General features: G+C 41.9%; 1 protein-coding gene across 1 annotated transcript in view; it reads left to right on the top strand.

Annotated features, from left to right (window-relative positions):
- The window catches only part of NUDT3 (nudix hydrolase 3), a 116,968-nt gene that overhangs the window by 33,612 nt on the left and 64,758 nt on the right, over nucleotides 1–18,598 (top strand). The window contains exon 2 of the mRNA XM_003278814.4: nucleotides 18,450–18,560. Within this exon, the coding sequence (XP_003278862.1) occupies nucleotides 18,450–18,560 (111 nt within the window). The remainder of the gene's footprint in view (nucleotides 1–18,449; nucleotides 18,561–18,598) is intronic.

The following is an 18,598-nucleotide window of genomic DNA, read 5'->3' as shown; positions in this document are numbered from 1 at the left end:
GATCTCGGCTCACGGCAACCTCTGCCTCCTGGGTTCAAGTGATTCTCCTGCCTCAGCCCCCTGAGTAGCTGGGATTACAAGTGCCCACCACCACACCTGGCTAATTTTTGTATTTTTAGTAGAGACAGGGTTTCACCATGTTGGCCAGGCTGGTCTCGAATTCCTGACCTCAGGTGATCCACCCACCTTGGCCTCCCAAACTGCTGGGATTGCAGGCGTGAGTCACTGTGCCCGGCATTTGTTTTGTTTTGTTTTTTGTTTTTTGTTTTTTGTTTTTGAGAGAGGGTCTCACTCTGTTGCCCAGGCTGGAGTACAGTGGCACAATCACCACTTACTGCAGCCTTGCAGCCTCGACCTCCCCAGGCTCAGTTGATCTTCCTTCCTCAGCCTCCTGAGTGGGTGGGACTACAGGTACGTGCCACCATGCCTGGCTAAATTTTTGTATTTTTTGTAGAGATGGGGTTTTTCCATTTTGTCGGGCTGTTCTCCAACTCCTGGACTCAAGCGATCTGCTCGCTTCAGCCTCCCAAAGTATAGACATTCCCAAAACTAGTTTTAGCATGTCACACCCACTAGAGTGGAAAATAACAAGTGTTAGTGAGGATGTAGAGAAATTGGATACCTTATACATTGCTGGTGGGAATGCAGAATGGCTCAGCTGCTGTGGAAGTTTAGTGGGTCCTCAGAAACTTAAATGTAGAATTATGTTTGATCCAGCAGTTTCACTTTTAGGTATGTACTTAAAGGGATTGAAAAGCTTGTACTCAGACATTTGTAGAGGAATGTTCAGCACTGTTTACAATAGCTAAAAGGTAGAAACAACCAAATGTTAACCAGTAGATGAATGCATAAACACATTGTGGTATATGGTGTATACATAAATTGGAATGTTATTCAGCTATAAGGAATGAGGTAGTGATACATGCTACAATGTGGATGAACCTTTCAAATATGCTAAGTGAAAGAAGACAGACACTAAAGGTCACATATTTATTGTATGATTCCATTTATATGAAGTATGCAGAATAAGCAAATCCATAGGTACAAAAAACAAATTGATGGTTGACAGGAAGTGGGAGGGTGGGGACAGGGACTAACTGCTAAATGGGTATCAGGTTTTTTTTTGGTTTGTTTGTTTGTTTTAGACAGTCTTGCTCTTGTCTCCCAGGCTGGAGTGCAGTGGCACGATCTCGGCTCACTGCAGCCTCCACCTCCCAGGTTCAAGCAATTCTCCTGCCTCAACCTCCGGAGTAGCTGGGACTACAGACACCCGCCACCACACCTGGCTAATTTTTTGTATTTTTAGTAGAAACGGGGTTTCACTGTGTTAGCCAGGATGGTTTTGATTTCCTGACCTCGTGATCCGCCCGCCTTGGCCTCCCAAAGTGCTGGGATTACAGGCGTGAGCCACCGCGCCTGGCCGAATTCTCAATCTTAAATGTAGTTGTTACCTGGCTTTTTCTATGTTTCATTGTGATAACTCCTTATCTTCCTAAATTGAGTAAATGTTATTTCTAGTAGAATAAAACAGTCTGATGGTTAAATTTAATTCATTTCAGAACACAAAAATTTGTGAAATGGTACTTGAAATTACATAAAAATATTTTCCCTGCAATAACTATCTTTCTATCTTAATTTTCTCCTGTATAGTTGATGTATTATTCCTGGCCCACCATATGATTGGCTCTTTTTTTCGTTCTCATGTTTGTAAGAACGATAAACTTGAATTTATACATCTGTGAAGAGCTGTTTGTGCCCTGTCTACTCTCTGGTTATTGCTCCTCTGCCCAGCCCTAGCTCTGGCCCCCCTGTGAGGCATGGGTTTCATATCTCATGGCTCTAGCTGGGCATCTGGCCAGGCCATCATGGTTTACAATCTATTGGTATAAAGTAAAAATTTCTTTTTTAGTTTAAAAAATAATTTCCACATAATCACTTGATTGTGCTTATGTGTGGAATTAGTATTTTAATACTAACCTGTGAAAATTTTCTGTGTCTCCTTTGAAATAATAAGCCATAGGATGGAGTTAGGAACCCATTATAACAGTAACAAAAAAGAATAAACTTAAGACGTAGATAAGGTCTGTGCAGAGAAAACTTTTTAAATGTTACTGAAAAAACTTGAAAAAGTATCTTGCTCTTAGGTGGGAAGTTTCAACATCCTGTCGATTCTTGTAAATTAATCTATAAATTCAACTTGATTCTTGTAGAAATTACAAGGGGGGTGTGTGTGTGTGTGTGTGTGTGTATGTGTGTGTGCGCACGCGCGCATATGTAAACCACTCATGCAGTTTCTGATTTCAAATGGATAAGAAACCTTGGAGGAAAAGCCAGTAAAACTCTGAAAAAGAAGAGTGAAGGGCAAGTATGGTGATGTTAGCCCCATGAAACCATATTGCAGACTGTGGTACTTAAAATAGAATGTTACTAAGCTGGATCATGAATTGGCAAATGAATCAATAGAACCGAATAGATAGTCCAGAAGTAGACTTCAATGCATATAGGAACAACTAGCAAATACCTGGAAAAAAGTATAGTTGGATTCTTTCCTCATATTTATAATCAGAATAATTTTTATATAGATGGGAAGTACAAACATTAAAAACTACGGCCATAAATTACTAGAAGAAAACCTGGGATAATTTCATTGTAATCTTGGACTGAGGCAGGACCTTCTAATTATGCTAATTCAAGTTATAGAAGAAAAGATTTGAAGGACCTACATGAATGAAAAGCTATACCTTGCTTATGGATTAGAAGACTTCAGTTTTTTCTGAAATCTATTTGGTTTTATAATACGAATCAAAATCTCAGCAGGTTTCTTCTTTTAAAAAATAATAAATTCATTCTAAAATATATGAAAGTATAAATGGCTAAGAATAACCAATGCATTAAATTTTTTTTTTTTTTTTTTTTTTTTTTACAGGGTGCAGGGGATATAGGGTCTTGCCCTGTCACCCAGGATGCAGTATAGTGGGATGATCACAGCTCATTGCAGCCTCAACCTCCCAGGCTTAGGCGCCCCTCCCGCCTCAGCCTCCCTAGTATTGCTGAGACTACAGGTGCTCACTACCATGCCCCGCTAATTTTTTAGTTTTTATAAAGATAAGGTTTTGCCATGTTGTCCAGGCTGGTCTGGAACTCCTGGGCTCAAGCAGTCCACCTGGCCTCCCAAAGTGCTAGGATTACAGGCATGAGGCACCATGCCTGGCCTAAAAAAAACCTTTTATTATGGAAAACTTAAAACTTCTTCCGAAGTGGACTCAGTAGTATAGTGAACTCCCATGTACTCCTCAGTCAGCTTCAACTGTTACCAGCTCATGGCCAATTTTGTAGGATGTATATTTGTAATCACTCCTCCCCCTCCACTATTATTTTGGGTCAAATCGTAAACACCATATGATTTTATGTGTAATTTTTCAGTAAGTGCTTCTAAAACAGAATACTGTCTTTAAAAAATAACCACAATTTGGCCGGGCGTGGTGGCTCACGCCTGTAATCCCAGCACTTTGGGAGGCCGAGGCAGGAAGATCACGAGGTCAGGAGATCGAGACCATCCTGGCTAACACAGTGAAACCCTGTTTCTACTAAAAATACAAAAAATTAGCTGGGCATGGTGGTGGGCGCCTGTAGTACCAGCTACTTGGGAGGCTGAGGCAGGAGAATGGCATGAACCTGGGAGGCGGAGCTTGCAGTGAGCCAAGATCATGCCACTGCCCTCCAGCCTGGGCGACAGAGCGAGACTCTGTCAAAAAAAAAAAAAAAAAAAAAGAAAACCCCACAATTCCATAATTATACCTACAAATAATTATATAGAGAATACAAAGTAAATGATTGATTTTTTTTCCCCCTCAATTTGTCATTATTCCCCAAGTTAGTGAGTTGGTTCGTTGGCATCCTTCAGTGGTTACCAGTTCTGTTTTTATTTCTTAAAAATTATCAGTATAAACTCATGGATTTAAATATATTTGATATTCTAGTCTGTTGCAGTTATTCTTACTGGCCCAGTTTTGACCAGCGTGAGCCTTTTCACGTTAACTCCTGAATCCTTTTGATACAGTCCTGGTGGGTTTTGATAGCTTCTTCAGTATCTGATTTGACAAGATGTTTTAGACTTATATTGTATATTTCCTGTTGGTCATGGAATCAGCCATATCAGGAATGAAAGTATTCTGTAGAAAGAATCAGTATTGGTTTTACAGATATCGAAAGGATAGTAAGGGAATATTGTGAACAACTATAAGGCAGTCAAATCAGTATTTTCAATGAAATGGTCAAATTTCTTTTTTAAATGTAATTTTAATTTTTGTGGGTACGTAAGATATTTTGATACAGGCATACTATGAGTAACAATAACATCAGGGTAAATGGGGTATCTATTACCTCAGGCATTTATCCTTTCTTTCCAGGGCTTTCTTACATTGTTAAGTATCTGGTTCCTAAGATGTCCAGTATCACAGACACAGCCAGGAACAGTGTGTCCTGCATTTAAAATACACAGTCCCTTCGTGGCTCCTATCATGCTTTTCTCTCTTGAGATTGTCCCATTCTACTCCTAAACAGGGTTTTATGTTTGCTGGTTCATTATAAAGGATATTGCAAAGGATACAGATGAAGAGATGCATAGGGGAGGTATGGGGGAAGGGGACCGAGCTTCCATGCCTTCCCTGGGCACACCACCCTGTAGGGACCTTCGCATGTTCAGCTGTCTGGAAGTTCCCCAAACCCTTTCCTCTTGAGTTTTTAATCCAAATTTCTTGAAAGGTACAAACTACTAAAGCGTCCTTAAGAAGAAATAAATAAGCCTATATCTATTAAAGAAATTGAATTTGTAGTTAACCGCCCCCCCCCCCCCAAAAAAAAAAAAAAAAGCTGTAGGGCCAGGTGGCTTCGCTGGTGAATTCTAACAGATCTTTAAGAAAGAAATAGTATCATTCTACACAATTTCTTTACTTTTTAGAAAATAAAAGAAGTATAATTTCTTTATTTTTTAGAAAAGAAGAGGGAACATTTGCCCATTTTATAAAGCCAGTATTACCTTGATACCAAGATGGTACATTACAAGAAAAGAGAACATCAGACACCGTATCCTTCGTGAACAGAGACCCCAACCCTAAACTAGACATTAGCAACTTGCATCCAGCAATATACAAAAAGAATAATACATCGTGACTGACTGTGATTTATTCTAGAAATACAAGGCTGGTTTAACATTTAAAAACTGGTCAGTGTAATTTACCACACTGACAGACTAAAAAAAAGAACCACCATATCATCGTATCAATAGATTCAGAAAAAGCATTTAACAAAATCCAACGTCCATTTATAATAATAATTTAAAAAAAATCTCAGCACTAGGAATGGAACTTCCTTAACCTAATAAAGGGCATCTACCCCAAACAGCTAACATTATACTTAATATTGAAATAATGAATACATTCCCCCTAATACTGGGAATAGATAAGGTCGTCTGCTCTTACCACTTCTATTCAACATTATTCTGGAAGCCCTAGCCAGTACAGTAAGGCATGAATGAGAAATAAAAGACATATAAATTAGAGGGGAAGAAGCAAAACTATATTTGCTGATAACATGATCATCTATATAGAAAATCCTAAGGAATCCACCAAAAAGCTACTAGAACAAATGAACAAATAAGTGAATTTAGTATGGCATAGAATATAAAGTCAATATAAAATATAAAAAAAAAATATATATATATATATATATATATATATATATACTTTGTCCCCCCGAGATAGAGTCTTGCTCTGTTGCCCAGGCTGGAGTGCAGTGGCGCCATCTCAGCTCACTGCCTCCTGGGTTCAAGCAATTCTCCTGCCTCAGCCTCCCAAGTAGCTGGAACTACAGGTGCCTGCCACCACGCCTGGCTAATTTTTGTGTTTTTAGTAGAGATGGGGTTTCACCATGTTGGCCAGGCTGGTCTCGGGCTCCTGACCTCAAGAAATCCATCTGCCTTGGCCTCCCAAAGTGTTGAGATTACAGGCGTGAGCCACTGCGCCCAGCCATGTGTGTGTGTGTGTGTGTATTTGAAATGAAATCTCACTATACTGCCCAGCTGGAGTGCAATGGCTGTTCATAGGCATGATCATAGAGCACTGCAGCCTCAAACTCCTGGCCAGGCCCAGTGGCTCATGCCTGTAATCCCAGCACTTTGGCAGGTTAAGGTGGGTGGATCCCGTGAGTCCAGGAGTTCAAGACTAGCCTGGGACCAAGTGCAGTGGCTGACGCCTGTAATCTCAGCACTTTGGGAGGCCAAGGCGGGCGGGTCACCTGAGGTCGGGAGTTTGAGACCAGCCTGGCCAACATGGTGAAACCCTGTCTCTACTAAAAATAGAAAAATTAGCTGGGCTTGGTGGCAGGTGCCTGTATTCGCAGCTACTTGGGAGACTGAGGCAGGAGAATCTGAGGCAGGAGAATGGCTTGAACCTGGGAGGCAGAGGTTGCAGTGAGCCGAGACCACGCCATTGCACTCCAGCTTGGGCAACTCCGTCTCAAAAAAAAAAGAAAAAAGAAAAAGACTAGCCTGGGCAACATGGCGAAACCTTGTCTCTACAAACAAGTATTAGCCAGGTATGGTGGCAGGTGCCTGTAGTCTCGGCTACTTAGGAGGCTGAGGTGGGAGGATTGCTTGAACCCGGGAGGTCAAGGCTGCAGTGAGCTATGATGCGCCACTGCACTCCAGCCTGGGTGACAGAACGAGATCCTGTCTTAAAAACAAAAAAGCAAGGCCGGGTGTGGCTCATGCCTGTAATCCTAGCGCTTTGGGAGGCCAAGGCAGGCGGATCACTTGAGGTCAGGAGTTTGAGACCAGCCTGGCCAACATGGTGAAACCCTGTCTCTACCAAAAAAATACAAAAATTAGCTGGATGTGGTGTCACGCACCTTTAATCCCAGCTACTCAGGAGGCTGAGGTAAGAGAATCATTTGAGCCCCGGAGTTGGAGGTTGTAGTGAACAAGACTCTTGTCTCAAACAAAACAAAACAAAACAAAACACTTTGGAGTTGTGTATAGTTAAGTAAAACAAGATTGGCAAACATTGATAGTTACTGAAGCAGGACAGTGACTACTTAGGAATTCATTATATTTTCTGTCTGCTTTTATGCATGTTTGAAATTTGTGTATAACAAATAATAAGTTTTAAAAACATACCCTGTGGTTATTTAAAAAAAGGAAGGGGCTCTCAGAATGTACTGATAAAATGATCTCCAGGATTTAAGTGAAAAGGCAAAGTAGAACAATGTGTATAATGGGTTACTTTTGGGGTTGACAAAGGGGAAAGAAAAGAATAAATATGTATTTATTTATACTCATATGTTAGAATATCTCTAGAAGTCTTCAAAAGAAGTACCTCTTGGGACAGAGTTAAGAGAAAAGGCTTGCTTTTCACTATGTTTTTTTTTTATACCCTTTGAATATACACATTATGTACTATTAAAAAAATAGATGTTCGAAAAGAGTAGAATTAGGAAGACGAATTCTAGACACATGTACCTGTATAAATTTAGAATGATAGAATATTAACACTGAAAGAATTTTAGAGATTTGAACCATCTCATTTTAAAACTAAAAAAGCTGAAGTCTAGAGAGATGTAATATTTTCATTGCATTTATGTGACTGATTGGTGTCAGAGGCAGACCTGTAACCCAAAGTCTCCTGACTGTCCTCCTCTACAAAGATGACAGTGTACATTTGTGGTTTAAACTTTGGCATCTTAAATTAGACTGAATTGTGGTTAATAAGTTGATGCTACCTTGGGAACACAATACCTGCCCTTGAGTTTACAGTGAATGTCTTCTGTTTGAGCATGTATTATGGAGGCTATCATTTGGTACATGGCTCGGCAAAATCAGCATATTGATGAGCAGGGATTTTACAGTGTATTCCTATAGTTCTAAGACTGTGGGAAAATTATGCAATTCATGGATGTCAGGAAATGTTGTTGCTGTGGCTTTGTTTATTAAAATAAGCTCAAGGCCAGGGATGGTGGCTCATGCCTGTAATTCCAGCACTTTGAGAGGCTGAAACAGATGGATTGCTTGAGCCCAGGAGTTTGAGACCAGCCTGCGGGACGCGGTGAAACCCTGTCTCTACAAATAATGCAAAAATTACCCAGGTGTGGTGATGCACACCTGTAGTCCCAGTTGCTGGAGTGAGTGGGGGGTGTTGAGAGGATTGCTTGAGCCCAGGCAGTTGAGGCTGCAGTGAGCCAAGATGGCACCAGTGCAGTCCAGCGTGGGCGACAGAGTGAGACCCTGTCTCAAAAAATAATGATATAATAAAATAACCTCAAGAAACTGGAGCATTTTAAATATTTCATTCACTTTATTTGGCTTTCAGAATTTTCCTAGGAAATAATGTTTGGCATTCTTCTTGGCCAATTATAAGTCTTTTTTTTTTTTTTTTTTTTTTTTTTGTAGAGACGGGACCTCGCCATGTTGCCCACGTGGGTCTTGAACTCCTGGGCTCCCACAGTGCTGGGATTACAGGTGTGAGCCACCATGCCCACCTCCATTTATACATCTTAAGTGTTTGTTCTAAAATATTCAAGCCATACTCAAGGTTTTAAAGTAAAACACCTCATCCTTAACATTGCCAATTGTACTGTACAGAGGCAATCTCTGTACACCCTGGGGACTCACTTAAGAATGATACATCTGTGTGTATATATATATATATATATTTTTTTTTGAGACAGGGTTTGACTCTTGTCGCCCAGGCTAGAATGCAATGGTGCGATCTCGGCTCACTGCAACCTCCACCTCCTGGGTCCAAGCAATTCTCCTCCTTCAGTCTCCCGATAGCTGGGATCATGGGATTATAAGCGCCCACCACCACGCCCAGCTAATTTTTGTATTGTTAGTAGAGTCAGGGTTTCACCATATTGGCCAGGCTGGTCTCGAACTCCTGACCTCAGGTGACATGCCCGCCTCGGCCTCCCAAAGTGCCAGGATTACAGACATGAGCCACCGCGCCCGGCCCTCTAATTTTTTTTTTTTAAAGAGTCTTGCCTTATTGCCTAGAATAGAGTGCAGTGCACAGTCATAGCTCACTGTAACCTCAATCTCCTGAGCTCAGATGATCCTCCTGCCTCAGCCTCCCAAATAGCTGGAACTACAGGCATACGCCACTAGGTCTGGCTAATTTTTTTTGTAGAGACAGGGTCTCTCCATATTGCCTAGACTGGTCTTGAACTCCTGGCCTCAAAAGATCCTCCCATCTTGGCCTCCCAAAGTGTGTGTTTTTTTTTTTTTTTTTTTTTTTGAGGCAGTGGGGTGTAGAGACGGGGCCTCAATGTGTTGCCCAGGCTGGTCTCAAACTCCTAGTCTCAAGTGATACCCCCACCTCAGCCTCCTAGAGTGCTGGGATTACAGGGGTGAGCCACTGCGCCTGGCCACCAAAGTGTTTTTTTTTTCTTTTTAAAATTTCTGTCAGTGTGCATCCCAAAGTGTTGAGACTGCAGATGTGAGCCACTGCGCCTAGCCCCGATATCTGTGTAATAGTTTGTATCTGTGGAAACCTTTTCATATTGTTCTTAAAATAATCTTGTTGCTCCCAAGATAAAAACTGTCAGAATATCTGTTCATAGCACAGTATGGTGTTTCTTTGTACTAGGCAGGGAATTTCCTCTTTGGTTAAATAAGCAGCCTGATAAGCTAACTAAGGTGAAGCAATGTTTATAAGGCATTTTGTAAATTGACTGCTTATGTCTAGGGGTTCCTTCTTTTAGCATTTTTTTTTAGTTCCTCTGTAGCTAAAAAAAAATAGTTTTAAATTTTTAAAATAACTATTAAAAATAATAAAATGGCTTTAAAGCTCTAGAAACTGAAACTTCTGTGCTTGGCCCTGTGATAATTTATTGCTTTACTTTCAGCAAGTTATTTAACCTCATACTCAGCTTTACTCATCTTTTAAACATTTTATGGGATCATCATGCACAAGAACTTGTGACAGCTGTTCTTTAAAACATTGTGTAAAATATAGTAAACATCCATTTATCTGGAATCCAAACAAGTACAGATAATTACTCACTTTCATCTTGGCCTTATTTTTACGAAGGGACACATAAATTATTTAAAGAGCTCATCTGAAGATGCAATTTGCAGAGCATATCACAGATTTGATAGGATCTGGTCCTGGTGCCATCTGGGGTACCAGCAGAGCACTCTGGTAGTATTGGCAGTGCTGAGGGGCTTGTCAGATGTCAAGGGAATTGCATTGTTGGAAACAAGATCATGTTGAGTGCTTTACTGCATGCAATTGATTCTCCAGAAATCAGTAATATGTCCAGTCATGTAGTTTGTTAATCAAGATTTCCTGTGGCATAGATTATCACCATAGATAATCTAATTTCTTTTCTTTTTTTTCTTTTTTTTGAGACGGAGTCTCGCTCTGTCACCCAGGCTGGAGTGCAGTGGCGTGATCTCGGCTCACTGCAAGCTCCACCACCGGGGTTCACGCCATTCTCCTGCCTCAGCCTCCCAAGTAGCTGGGACTACAGGCGCCCGCTACCATGCCCGGCTCATTTTTTGTATTTTTAGTAGAGACGGGGTTTCACAGTGTTAGCCAGGATGGTCTCGATCTCCTGACCTCGTTATCCACCCGCCTCAGCCTCCCAAAGTGCTGGGATTACAGGCGTGAGCCACCGTGCCCAGCCTAGATAATCTTATTTATTTAAGGAGAGTATTTCCAGAACTTTAACCTAGGATCTCTGGAGTATATCTGTGCCCACTATACCCTTGGCAGTAGGAATGGAGACTTGTCTGATACCAAGGTGGATGGTGGGTAGATAGGGAGAAAGGGCTCAGATCCTCTGGCCAGAGCTTTGCAAATGCCCATGTTCACCTTGTGTTCCTCTCATTCTGGCTGGAAGATTCTGATACCATTGTTTCCAAAATCACCGTCGGTTTCCCTCTTAACTCCAGTCCCACATTCATATTATTTCTCACTAGAAATACTCATTAGATGTCTCACTGAACCCTCAAATTCATATGTTCAGAGGATGATTTCACAACTCCTCCCTGTGGTTCCCTCCTCCGGTGACGCCTCCATATTCTCCTTGGAAGGCTGCTACACCATTGACCCAGCCCATATCCAAAGAGTCATATTCCCACGTCCTGTCAGTCACTTGGTCTTATAGACTCCTCTTTCTATGTATCTGGAAACCTATCACTTCCTTCCGCTTCCACCTCCTACTATCTTAATCATTTCTCAACCTGAATTACTGCAGGAACCTGCTCCATTAGCATGCTTTCCCATCTCCAACATATGTCAAAGTAACCTTTCTAAAACTCAAATTGGGTTTTAGAGGCCAACTCAGGAGGATCCGTTGAGCCCAGGAGTTCAAGACCAGCCTAGACAACATGGCAAAACACCATCTCTACAAAGTAAAAATAAAAAATATTAGCCAGGCTTGGTGGCGCATGCCTGTTGTCCCGGTTACTTGGGAGGCTGAGGCAGGAGGATCACTTGAGCTCAGGAGTCCAAGGCTGCAGTAAGCTACGATTGCACCACTGCACTCCAGCCTGGGCAAAAGAGCGAGATCCTGTCTAAAGAAAAAAGAGAAACTTTCCCATATCATTTCTCCGTTATGATCCATCCCCTACTCCCCAAGTCTGACTTGTTCTTTTGTTTCTTTTTTTTTTTTTTTTTTTGAGACGGAGTCTTGCGCTGTCGCCCAGGCTAGAGTGCAGTGGCGTGATCTCGGCTCACTGCAAGCTCTGCCTCCCGGGTTCACGGCATTCTCCTGCCTCAGCCTCCCGAGTAGCTGGGACTACAGGCGCCCGCCACCACGCCCGGCTAATTTTTGTATTTTTAGTAGAGACGGGGTTTCACTGTGTTAGCTAGGATGGTCTCGATCTCCTGACCTCATGATCCACCTACCTTGGCCTCCCAAAGTGCTGGGATTACAGGCGTGAGCCACCACTCCTGGCCTGTTTCTATTTTTTTTGAGACAGGATCTTGCTCTGTCACTCAGGCTGGAGTGCAGTAGTGGGATCATAGCTCACTGCAGCCTCGACCTCCTGGGCTCAAGCAATCCTCCCAACTCAGCCTCCCCAGTAGCTGGAACTGTAAACGTGCACCACGACGCCTGGGTTTTTTTTTTTTTTTTTAAGGTTTCTGTTGTTGTTGCTCTTGTTTTTTGAGACAGGGTTTCATTCCCATTGCCCAGGCTGGAGTGCAGTGATGTAATCTTGGCTCACTGTAACCTCCTCCTGGGCTCTAGCAATTCTCCTGCCTCACCCTCCTGAATAGCTGGGACTACAGGCTCACACCATCGTGCCCGGCTATTTTTTTTTTTTTTTTTTTTTTTTGCCGTTGTTTGTAGAGACGGGGTCTTGAACTCCTGAGCTCAAGTGATCTGCTCACCTCAGCCTCCCAAAGTGCTAGGATTAGAGGCATGAGCCACTGCACCTGGCCTAATTTTTTATTTTTATTTATTTATTTATTTTTTGGTAGACATGGGGGTTTTACTATGTTGCCCAGGCTGGTCTTGAACTCCTGGGCTCAAGTGCACCTCCTACCTCAAGCCTCCCAAGTAACTGGGACTACTGGGTTTACAGGTATGAGCCAGTACGTCCGGGCAGGTATCTCTTTTCATTATCACTGTGGTATCCTCAAGCTAAGTATTTCTCACTCTGTATAATTACTCTTTTTTGGTCTTTCACTAGATACTCAGTTCCTGTAGGGCAGGGACTATGGGTTTCTTTTATATTTAAAAAATTTGTATTAAGCACTATTTAGCAAAAAACCCCACAACAATTTCGAAGAAATAAAACAATGGTGTTCCTGCTGTATTTCTCCCTCCCTTCATTAGGTTTATCATTCCCACAGATTTCTTTATCATTTCACTGCACACATGTTGCTAATCAATACAATGTTTTTTCTTCTGTGCCCGTGTGGAAAACAAGTTGTCACTGCACCACCTGTTGATTTCTGCCTGCTCTACAGAGCCACCTATATCATGAATCCAAGAGTCTATCTATGGGTGGGTGTGTTCTGTGGGTCTGTTTATCCACCTCTGCATAGATATCACCTGTCTCAATGACTAAAGCTTCAAAAAGGTCTGATACCTGGTCAGCTGGTTTCCCATTTTGATCTGCCTGCAAACTGCAGTGTATTTAATCTCTTCATCTCCAGTTCCTGGCTCATGATGATACTTAATGAACATTTGTTGAGTAGGTAATTTTTCCCCTTAGTGTGTTATTTTTGAAATCTTTTTGGAGCTTTTGCACTTCATTTCTTTTTCAGATAATTGTATATGTCAAAATCAAACTTCAGAATAAGAATTTACTGATCAGAACACCATTTAGTACTTTATATGATAGGAAGGAGTAAAACCCCACTGGCTAAAGTAAAAAATTTTTGTGGGTGGGCACAGTGGCTCATGCCTATGATCCTAGCACATTGGGAGGCCGAGGCAGGAGGATTGCTTGAGGCCAGGAGTTCAAGACCAACCTGACCCACATAGTGAGACCCTCATCTCTAAAAAATGAAGTTTAAAAAACTTAAAAATTAGCCGAGCATGGTGGTGTGTGCCTATAGTCCCAGCTACTCGGGAGGCTGAAGCTGGAGGATCTCTACAGCCCAGGAGTTTGAGGCTGCAGTGAACTTTGATCCTGCCACTGCGCTTCAGCCTGGGCAACAGAATGAGACCCTGTCTCTACAAAAAAAACAAACAGAAACTTTTTTTTTTTTGTAGTAAATTTTCAAAAGGTTGTCAAGGAAACTTACCGAGGAGAGTTATTTACCAGTAACAGTGTTTGCTTTGAAGTGTGGCTACAAACTAACGAGGCTTGCTTCCTTCAGCCTCATTATTGTAGTCTTAGTTTATATAGTCATGGTTGAATGTGCAAAGCAGTAACACTTGCTGGATTTACTAATTAGTATTTCACATTGATTGAAATTTAGAAATTGAATACTTATACTTTGTCAGAGGTTTCCTTTTCTTTGCTTTATCTTTGAAATATTCGTGCAAAGGTTTTTCTTTTGGACTGTAACTTCATTGGATGGCCTTAGTCAGCCTTTGAAGCAATGCTTAGGTTTATAATGGCTGGCAAACACTTTACCAGGAAGTAAGGGAAGAAAGACTATGTGTTGTTATTTATACAACAAGTCACTGGAGGATTAACCCATTTTACTACTTTTTCTTCTTGAATCTTTTTGTAGTTGGACAAATATGATTTAAATGCCTTTGTCTAGAGTCTTTGGAGGGCTTTTTTTTTTAACCTTGTAATTCGAATTAACTTACATGCTTATATTTGGGTTTATTTTCTTTTGATAAGGAATGTTTTAAAATGTAAAATTGGTCACAGTTACTGAAGAGAATGAGTGTGGCAGTAGTTTTATGATTTAGTAATATAAAACTTGGCCAGGCGTGGTGGCTCACACCTGTAATCCCAACACTTTGGGAGGCCAAGGCGGGCGGATGACCTGAGTTTGGGAGTTTGAGACCAGCCTGACCAACATGGAGAAACCCTATCTCTACTAAAAATACAAAAATTGGCCGGGCATGGTGGTGCATTCCTGTAATCCCAGCTACTCGGGAGGCTGAGGCAGGAGAATTGCTTGAACCCGGGAGGTGGCGGTTGTGGTGAGCCAAGATCACGCCATTGCACTCCAGCCTGAGCAACAAGAACAAAACTCTGTCTCAAAACAAAACAAAACAAAAGTAAGGATAACCTTCTGGAAGATTACTCCATTGAGGTGTAGACTCTGAGGGAAAAAAGTAGTAGCACTGACTCCCTTCAGCTTTTTTTTTTTTTTTTTTTTTTTTTTGAGACAGAGTCTCACTCTGTCACCCATGCTAGAGTGCAGTGGCACAATCTCGGCTCACTGCCAGCTCCGCCTCCCAGGTTCACGCCATTCTCCTGCCTCAGCCTCCTGAGTAGCTGGGACTACAGGCACCTGCCACCACGCCCGGTTCATTTTTTGTATTTGTAGTAGAGACAGGGTTTCACCGTGTTAGCCAGGATGGTCTCGATCTCCTGACCTCGTGATCTGCCCACCCCCCCAGCCTCCCAAAGTGCTGGGATTACAGGCGTGAGCCACCACGCCTAGCCAACTCCCTTCAGCTTTTAAAAAATGACTGTGATCAGCTGGGCGTGGTCGCACACCTGTAATCCCATCACTTTGAGAGGCCGAGGCGGGTGGATCACCTGAGGTCAGGAGTTCAAGACCAGCCTGGCCAACATGGTGAAACCCCGTCTCTACTAAAAATACAAAAAATTAGCCGGGCGTGGTGGTGGGCACCTGTAATCCCAGCTACTCGGGAGGCTGAGGCAGGAGAATCACTTGAACCCAGGAGGCAGAGGTTGCAGTGAGCCAAAGTTGCGCCACTGTACTCCAGCCTGGGCAACAAGAGCAAAAGTCCATCTCAAAAAAAAAAAAAAAAAAAAAACTGTGATTGCAAAACTAATTTTCTTTTTTTTAATTGAAATGAAATTCACATAACATAACATTAGCCATTTCAAAATGAACAATTCAGCTGGGCACAGTGGCTCACGCCTGTAATCCCAGCACTTTGGCAGGCCGAGGCGGGCGGATCATGAGGAGATCGAGACCATCCTGGCTAACAACGATGAAACCTCATCTCTACTAAAAATACAAAAAATGAACCAGGCATGGTGACAGGTGCCTGTGGTCCCAGCTACTCGGGAGTCTGAGGCAGGAGAATGGTGTGAACCCAGGAGGCATAGCTTGCAGTGAGCCGAGATTGCACCACTGCACTTCAGCCTGGGCAACAGAGCAAGACTCCATCTAAAAAAAAAAAAAAAGGAGCAATTCATTGGCATTTGGCAATCGCCGTTTCATATCTACTTTCTGAATACTTTCATTTTCCCCAAATAAAACCCTGTACCTGTTATGCAGTTGCTGCTCATTTTCCCCTTCCCCCAGTTCCTGGTAACCACCAATCTGGTTTCTGTTTCTCTGGATTTGCTTATTCTGCTTATTTCATATACATGGAATCATACAATATGTGGCCTTCTGTGCCTGGCTTCCTTCACTTAGCATGTTTTCAAGGTTCATCCATGTTGAAGCATCTATCAGTAATTCATTTTTTTAATGGCCACATTTTGTTTATTCATTCACTCTTATTGGATATTTGAGTTGTTTTTACCTTTTGGCTATTGTAAATAATGCTGCTACAAACATTTGTATGGAAGTATCTGTTTGAGTACCTGGTTTTAGTTCTTTTGGTTATATACCTAGCAGTGGAGTTACTAAATCTAATGGTAATTTTATGTTTAACTTACTGAGGAACAACCCAATTGTTTTCCACAGTGGCTGAATGAACCATTGTACATTCCTGTGAGCAATGTACGAGGGTTCCAGTTTCTCTCTATCCTTGCCAGCACTTCTTATGCTCTGTTTGGTTGACTGAATTATAGCTATCCTAGTGGGTATGAAGTAGTATCTCATTTTGGTTTTGCTTTGCATTTCCCTAATGACTAATTATGTTTAGCATCTTTTCATGTGCTTATTAGCCATTTGTATATCTTCTCTGTAGAAATACTGTTTACCTTTTTATTGTTTTAGATACTGGACCTGTATTAAATATATAATTTGCAGATATTTCCTCCCATTGTGTAGGTTGTCTTTTCACATTCCTGATTGTGTCCTTTGTTACACAGAAGTTTTTAATTTCAAAAAAGTCCAATTTATCTTGTTTGCCCTTTTGTTGCTCATGCTTCATATCTAAGAATTTGGCGTATCTTGCCAAATTCAAGATCATGACATTTTACCCCTGTGTTTTCTTCTAAATGTGTTATAGTTTTAGCTCTTACATTTAGGTTGTTGGTCCATTTTGATTTTGTATGAGGTCTGAGATATAGTCCAATGAGAGGATTTTTTTTTTTTTTTTTGAGACGGGGGTCTCACTCTGTGGCCTAGGCTAGAATGCAGTGGCTTGATCATAGCTCACTGCAGTCTCGAGCTCCTGGGCTCAAGCAGTCCTCCCAAGTACCTGAGACCACAGGGTGCACCACTAAGCCTGGCTAATTTTTTTTTTTTTTTTGTAGAGACGAAGTCTCATCATGTTGCCCAGGCTGGTCTTGACCTCCTCCTGGGCTCAGGCAGTCCTCCTGCCTTGGCCTCCCGAAGTGCTGGGATTACAGGTGTGAGCCATCACACCTAGCTCTTGTAGTATCTTTTAGCTGAGTATATATACATATAAACCAAAAACTACTGTGGATTTCATAGTATTTTAAATTATTTTGCATTGTATTAAAGCAGAGCTTATAAATATGTTTGAAAAATAGTACTTGTAAGTTTAAGACAATTTTTCAGTCCATGGCGTATATATTAGTGACTGAGTATGGATTCATGGATTTCCTTCCCATAACACCATGATCGTCTCTGAATCTACAGATGACATATTTTGTAGATGAGCATCAGAAGAATCTCTTATGACAGGAACAAGAGGGACTGAGGATGAAGGCAGAGTTTCCAAGGGTCCATAGCTGCAGAGACCTCAAGGAAGAGGCTGGCGATGACTGGAATGTCAGTAACTAGAAGTCAGTGGTGGAATCTCTAAGGGCCAGAGAGGAAGTAGCATTTCATTTGAGGCAACAAGGATGGTTGCAGAGTTTGGTTTGTAGGCTCACAGGTCATCATCAGAAAGTAATGGTTTTTAGGGAGCAGTTGAAGATTCCTTTAGTTTTGGAAATAATGCCAACTCAACTCAGCCTCCAAACAGGGAGTCCAACTGACTTTGTTTAGCATCTTTCCTACAGAGAGGGGTAAGTAAGGAAAAGGAACTAGGCAAATTCTAGATTTTTATTTTAACTCTGACCAGAATGCTGGCTAAGTCTTTTTAAAAAGTCCAGTTTTATTTTAGCTGAAAATGTGATGAAAGGAATTTTTCTACTTCTCATGTGGCCAAGAGAATTAGGGTCCCTTAGAGTCTAGGGTGCTGTACTGTATTGGCCTGTGGCCATCTGATGGAGCAGGAACTGGGATAGAGCTCCCAGTTCATGGGTGAGAAACTTGGAGGGAAAATGTTGGACCACGATGGCAATCATGGCCAAGGGCCTTTTGTCTTCTGGCCAGCTTTTTCAGTGCTGACAGGCTCATCAGTGACAATCCTTTTTTTTTTTAAAGTGTTTTATTCACCTTGTCAGGTCTGTGTTCAAAGGGCTCTAGCAAAAGGAACAAGGAGGGAATAAATAGAGAAATAGAGCAGGTGATTGAGTGTCTGAGGGGAGTGTAGAGATAATGGTCTTCAGATGCCCTTCTGCTTTTACTGGCTGATTGCCTACTTTTTCAAATAGAAACGAAAGCTACTTTGCAAGAAGTGATTTGGGAAGGCATAAACAAAGAATGGGTCTTGGTTACTTTGATGTTTGTGGTGTTTAAACTCTGAATTTGTGTGGATGTGTCTTTTTGAATTTTTAATCCCCCCATGCAACCTTTGTGACTTAACAGGTGCTACTCGTGAGCAGTAGTCGCCATCCAGACAGATGGATTGTCCCTGGAGGAGGCATGGAGCCTGAGGAGGAGCCAAGTGTGGCAGCAGTTCGTGAAGTCTGTGAGGAGGTATGCATGGAGAAGAGAGGGCACAGCTGTGCCTCGTC

Source organism: Nomascus leucogenys, chromosome 22a (genome assembly GCF_006542625.1).
Source record: "Nomascus leucogenys isolate Asia chromosome 22a, Asia_NLE_v1, whole genome shotgun sequence".
Taxonomy (NCBI): Eukaryota; Metazoa; Chordata; class Mammalia; order Primates; family Hylobatidae; genus Nomascus; species Nomascus leucogenys.
This window is presented reverse-complemented; position numbering and strand designations above follow the sequence as displayed.